The sequence below is a fragment of the Nelumbo lutea genome, chromosome 1 (genome assembly GCF_056320005.1).
Source record: "Nelumbo lutea isolate HS-2025 chromosome 1, American lotus-T2T, whole genome shotgun sequence".
Lineage (NCBI taxonomy): Eukaryota > Viridiplantae > Streptophyta > Magnoliopsida > Proteales > Nelumbonaceae > Nelumbo > Nelumbo lutea.
The window spans coordinates 180,998,476-181,004,242 of record NC_142684.1 but is presented as its reverse complement, the minus strand read 5'-3'; the positions used below and the strand labels follow the sequence as shown (position 1 = coordinate 181,004,242).

General features: G+C 40.7%; 1 protein-coding gene across 1 annotated transcript; it reads right to left on the bottom strand.

Moving 5' to 3' along the window:
- Window positions 1–430: 430 nt before the first annotated feature.
- Window positions 431–4,047, bottom strand: LOC148879604 (serine carboxypeptidase-like 40). The gene is made up of 8 exons (XM_088961175.1): window positions 3,427–4,047; window positions 3,218–3,325; window positions 2,858–3,129; window positions 2,524–2,763; window positions 2,287–2,405; window positions 1,633–1,728; window positions 1,316–1,421; window positions 431–831 (listed from the first exon to the last, which is right to left on the bottom strand). Exons 1-8 carry the CDS (start codon window positions 3,785–3,787, stop codon window positions 679–681), a joined length of 1,455 nt encoding a protein of 484 aa, XP_088817301.1. The 5' UTR covers window positions 3,788–4,047; the 3' UTR covers window positions 431–678.
- Window positions 4,048–5,767: the final 1,720 nt, after the last annotated feature.

Sequence of the window (5,767 nt, the reverse complement as noted above, 5' to 3'; positions counted from 1 at the left end):
TTTGCACTCACAAATTAACCTTCTTATCAAACAGACTTTTAACTATAATGGATGCAAATACATTCCAATAAAGCATATGCCTTTTTTATCAAAAGTTCATTTGAATGCAAATTTACTTCTTTTTTATTGATATACTTTTACACTTTATTATCAAAGTAAATATGCATTGGAAAATGTGTTTTCTGTCATTTGTCAATGCACAAATGTAATATTGCCAAAAGTGAACCAAATGCAAATTTACCCTAAACCATGATTTACACTCCATTTGCATCGTTTCCAAACGCAGCCTTTACATTGCCCGCTTATGTGATAGTGGGGAATGTCTGATAGTGGGGACAACTTATCCTAGTTTACTTGCTTGCATATATAATCCGCATAACGTGGATGGGGATTTTTGTGGTTTTTTCTGTGAAAATTCGGCCTCTTTGCGTATAAGGAATACTGGAATTTCATTGATTAAAAATGGGTGTCCACCATTAACACACACAGGAGAGAGAGAGAGAGAGAGAGTTTTGACACAAAAACTCTAAAGCATATCTTAAACTATGATTTTTTTTTCTTGTAACCCAAAATTGATTCTCTACTGCTCTGTAAAATTGAAGAGATTATTTTTAACCTACTGAATACTGATCTTTTGAAGATCCTATTGGCTCAGACTCAAATTGTAAAAAGAATAAGTTAACCCATTGATCTGGGGAGGGGCTGGCCCGCCAGGAAATAGTTGATAAGTGTAAGTGATCTGGACGGCTGGTGCTTTGGGACCTCGTGACCTGCTCCTCTCACTGTAGCAAATGTTAGGCCACCTTGGTATACAACACTGTACCCACCAACCTACAATAAACAAAAGGAAAACCAGATATTAGTATTCATGGAGGAAGAAAAAAAACAAAGGGGGTGAAGTGGAATTAGCATCAAATCTATTCCATTTTAATATAATGAAGGAAGTCAAGCATTTAAGCAATATCTGGTGGTGAATGAGTTCAGAGCTCAGACCATCGATCTGTACTTCACATCCAAGTATCTTGAACCCAAGAAGTCAAATCAATCAAATAATCTCATCTGAACCCAAAATATAGATTTAGGGGAGGGTGATCTTTCTACTTTGGCCTCCATTGCTGGATTCAAAAAAGGCTGGATCAAGCTTAAGAGTTAAGACTTCCACACTAGCTAACATGAGTATTTATTATAAATAAAAAAAAAAGAAGCTCATTTAGTTTCTCAGTACTGTTTGGTTACAGATCAGCCACTAGGAGAGAAAAGAAAGCAATAAATACAACATTAGTGGAGGTGATGGGTTCTGGCAAAAAGAAATCACCTCCCGGTTTGCGAACCAAGGATACCATGGAATGGATTCCGCAAGTTGAAGCGTATTCAGAGAATATCTTGTTGAAGTTACTGGAATTAAACCATCTACGTCACCACTGCAATCCACCCAGTGAAACCATGTTAAGATTTATTCAATCTTAACTATTAGATTAGGAAAAACTTCTTGGGGACTGACTTATTGTTCATACAACACAAACCAATAAAATCAAGGGAATGTTCTCCTTGGATCTTGATGAAGAACCAAGTTCTCTAATGCAGTAATATTGTATTAATTTCACAAAGAAGCAATGAAGAAAGATAACTTACCTGAACACCCAAACACGAATCCCATTGGCCATAAACTGCCGTAAGAGGGGAAGAATGGTTGATGCGCTGTCTCTCCAGTTGCTGTTGATCATATTGCTGCAATTTTTTGGATTCAATTAAACCACCATACTTTTGGAGAAAAACCAAAGAAAGAATATTTGATCTATTGCACAAAACCTGGAAATGCAAATTCAAATGGCACCAAAAAACAATAGAAAAACAGAGATAAAGAGAAGCAAGTAAGGGGGTACACAGATTTAAGTGGTTCGGCTGCTTATAGCCTATGCCCACAGGCAAAGGAAGAGCAGAAAACCACTATATAATCTATAATGGAAAGGAAATACAGAGCCGTGCAATCACAACCTCACTCACAGAAAACTCTAAACTTCAAATACACCCAAAATCTCGCTCTTCTCCCACAAGACAAAGACTAAATATACAAAAGAAAAAACCCTCAAAATACATAACTTTTTGTATTCAGTTCGGACCCATAAGCTTAATATGGATCGGGTACACTTTCAGCACAAACCATTATGGAATTTTTGCCTTTGGGTTTTTCTCAACTTATTTCAGAGCAGGTTCATGAAGCGGGTGCAACAAAGAATTCAAGTAACAACCATAACTTGATCAACATGAATGGTAGGATTAATTTACCTGCAATGTTCCCAATAGAAACCAGGTCTAATGACATTGGCATGAAGGGCCCTTTGGACCTCAGGAAGGTTCATGTAATTCCGCGCATAAGTTTCTCCACATGGATCCCAATTCAGAGACTGCAACAACAAAGAGTCCATCCGATCAGAAAACTCTCAACAATCATACAAGCACATATTCTATATTGAGTTTTAAAGAAAGAATTCAATTATGCAATTGATCAATAGTGGATCTTACTGCGGCTATTGTGGGATTTGCTCCAGAAGCACACAATGGGGCATAAATGTTGTAGATATCGATCGAATTGACAGCTGCATTAGCCTGATTCATGGCGTAATTGCACTGTTCAGACTGATAACTGGCATAGCAGTAACTGTTGATAGCGTTATTGGTCTGATCAGAAACTAGAGCATGTGTCCAACGGTAGTCATACATGCCCCTCATGTCGGTTTCCCCATTGATCAATGGATTGCCAATCTGCAAACAGAGATGACCCACTGATCAGATACCATAAAACCGATTCTCTATCCTCGTTTTAACCCAAAAGAAAGAGAAAATGAGAGACTCAGACCATGATCCCTCTAAGATTGATACTGTTCATTCCTGCATTCTTGTTTTGGAGAATTGCATTGGCAAGCTGAGGCACATAGTGCCCAGCATAGCTCTCTCCAACTATATAGAAATCTCTGGTTTTGTATTCAGGGAATCTCTCTAGCCAATTCACCAGAAACACGTAATTATCCTCAGCTGTACTTTGATCTCCTCTTGTACTGTAATCGGAACTTGTGTTGGAGTAGGAAAAACCTACACCAACAGGAGACTCCAAGAACAAAACATTGGCCACTATAACCCACAATAGAAACAAGAAACTAAATCAGGTTAGAATCACTGAAAAGAAGGAGAGAAATGATGATCAAATGAATTATCCAACCTTGATTCCATGCATACGGGTTTCGATAAAGTGTTCTGCCGTCGCTTTGCACTCTAAATGGACCCAGTTCCGTCATTGCCCCATCTCCAAGTGAAGAACACCCAGGACCTAGAAAATGGTTAAAACAACAAAAACACTCAGATAATGCAAGGATGTTGATAGCATGAACCCAGAAAATTAAACCCATTAAAGAGTTGATAGCAAAACACCTCCATTGAGCCAAAGAACGAGAGGTCTGGACATGGCATCCGGAGCTTCAACAAAGTAGTAGAAAAGAGCCCGACCAGCGGATCCATCTACCGTAACATAACCTCCATACTGATTGAAGTTAACCGACGGCTGCCCGGGCAACATGCTGATCCGATCACTCTCCTTCGAGCCTGACTGTGGTAGAACTCGGGCATCATCCATGATTCTGAACTCCTGATTATGGTTGGTGTGATTGCTAGCTCCAATATGGAACTTGGCTAGAACACGAGTAAGAGCGTCTGCTTGTCGTGCATGGATTTGAACAATAGAAGAGCACCAGAGGTAGAGAAGAAACAGAATGACTGGTCCGGGCTTCTCCATCTTTTCTTTTCTATTCTCGATCCTTCCACCCAGAAACGATGAGTTACGCCGAGAACTATTTATAAGATTCAATTAGCAGGAGTCGTATTTGAGTAGACTTCTTACGAGTTTTGCAACAATAAAAAGGGAATTGGGATGGACTCTGATAGATCAAACAAGAGATTCTTTTTATTATTTTAACGAAAGATTGTTCACTTCTTTTGGAATTCTACGCCTGTCTTTCAGTTCCTGCTCCTCCCCAAATCCAATTAAAACACCCCAAACTAAACAACCTTCTGGGCTGACGGGATTTCCTATATTGTTTACCGATCACTTTGTGACAGGTGTCAATTATTGTGTGTATAACGGGACACCTGTCACGAAGTGATTGATTAGAGTAAGGAATGCCCATTTTGCCCAGACATGCAATCTTAAGCCAAATGGACCCTGTGATCCACATTTAAGAATAAATAGGTCCCATGTGTACGGAACGTTGATGTGTCCACTTTTCAATGGTTACTGGCCCGTTGTAGACGCGTGTGTTCGCAGGCTCGCAGAAGAACCTATTGTGTTGTGTTCGGATCTCGTACCCACGATAACCCTAACCACACTTACTCACACATCACTACAGTCGCACATTGAGAACGTTGGTGTTGGCATCGGTGCTGGGAATACAGCATCGTTTTCTCGTAAAAAGGATGCTTAAGAAAATGCCTGTTTGTTTAGAATCGTTTTTTCATAAAAAATGTGTTTTAAGGCACGTCTTAGAAATTGAGAAGATATGGCTTGGAGCAATAACGAATTTGGCATTTCCTAGAGTTGTAGCTCGTTGCTGCTAGTAGGGATATGAGATGGCAGTGATGTGGCATTGGATAATGGGTATCAATGACAAAAACGTTTCTAGAGCATTGGTACCTGTTGCCGAGCGAAATGGATTGAGGGCAACACTGTCAATTCACTCCCAAGCCGAGGTGTGATTGAGTGGTCCGAGGCCCAAAGTGGCCGAGGATGGGTACGTCGGTCCTACAAGGAGTAAAGGAAGGAGAACGTCAGAAGCCCCGAGTTGGTACCCGAGGCGGAAGCTCCAACGGTCAAATTAGTATGGGTGCAACACCAGGTGGACGAGGCCTGAGGTGAGAACACTCAGACAAGGCCACAAAGGAAACTAGAGAGTTCTTAGTAGTTCTTGAGTTTAAATTCCAGATGTTTACCTTGAGAAGGTTGCCCCCTATTTATACTTGAGGTCGCCTAGAGGTAGACGAGCGTGGACGACTAGGATGCGGTCCATCCTTGAGGAGCGCAGACATCTAGAGTCGCCGCGTGCAACTGCGTCATTGATTCTAGGCTGCACGTTGACCTTTGCCCTACGCGTGACCTCATCGGGTCTGTCCTACGCATCGCCGTTTGCCACGTGCATGCATGACGTAGGTCCAGGTCGGGTGCACCTACATCAGTACCAAACAAAAAATGTTGTTCCTGCTCCAAGAAACGTCCTACCTGACAGCAACGTTTCCAAAAAAAAAAAAAAACGACACCATTTTCTCAGAAAACAGTGCTTCCAACCCACACATCAGCAGCACCGTTTTCTCAGTATCTGCAGCATCGATGCCAAACATATTCTTGGTGTAACTTCGAACCATACTCTCTTAATTTCTAAGGCATGGTTTGAAACAATGTTGTTTTATGAAAAAATGGTACCAAATAAGAGGTTGTTTTCTAAAGCACTATTTTTCCTGATGTGGCACATAGCGCCATTTTCTAAAAAAACGGCATCGATGCCAAACACCGCCAACATCCCACATATTTATTTGCATGCTACCTTTCATGTACATGGAGATGTTTCCAATATATAATTGTAATGTCATAGAGTTGAAATCTAACACCACACACCTCTACCAATTTAATCTAACACCACACACCTCACTATGAAAATGGGACCCACCATGTATGAGATGTACAATGTGAGATTATGTTGGTAGAGGGTTAGAACATGTTTTGCTG

Bases quoted from the DNA above. Each gene is read 5' to 3' on its own strand.
- LOC148879604 (XM_088961175.1), bottom strand. From the start codon at position 3,787: ATGGAGAAGCCCGGACCAGTCATTCTGTTTCTTCTCTACCTCTGGTGC. The intron at 1,422-1,632 runs GTAAGTTATCTT...GGTGGATTGCAG, and splicing joins ATTCGTGTTTGGGTGTTCAG to TGGTGACGTAGATGGTTTAA. The intron at 832-1,315 runs GTGATTTCTTTT...TGTTTATTGTAG, and splicing joins CTTGGTTCGCAAACCGGGAG to GTTGGTGGGTACAGTGTTGT.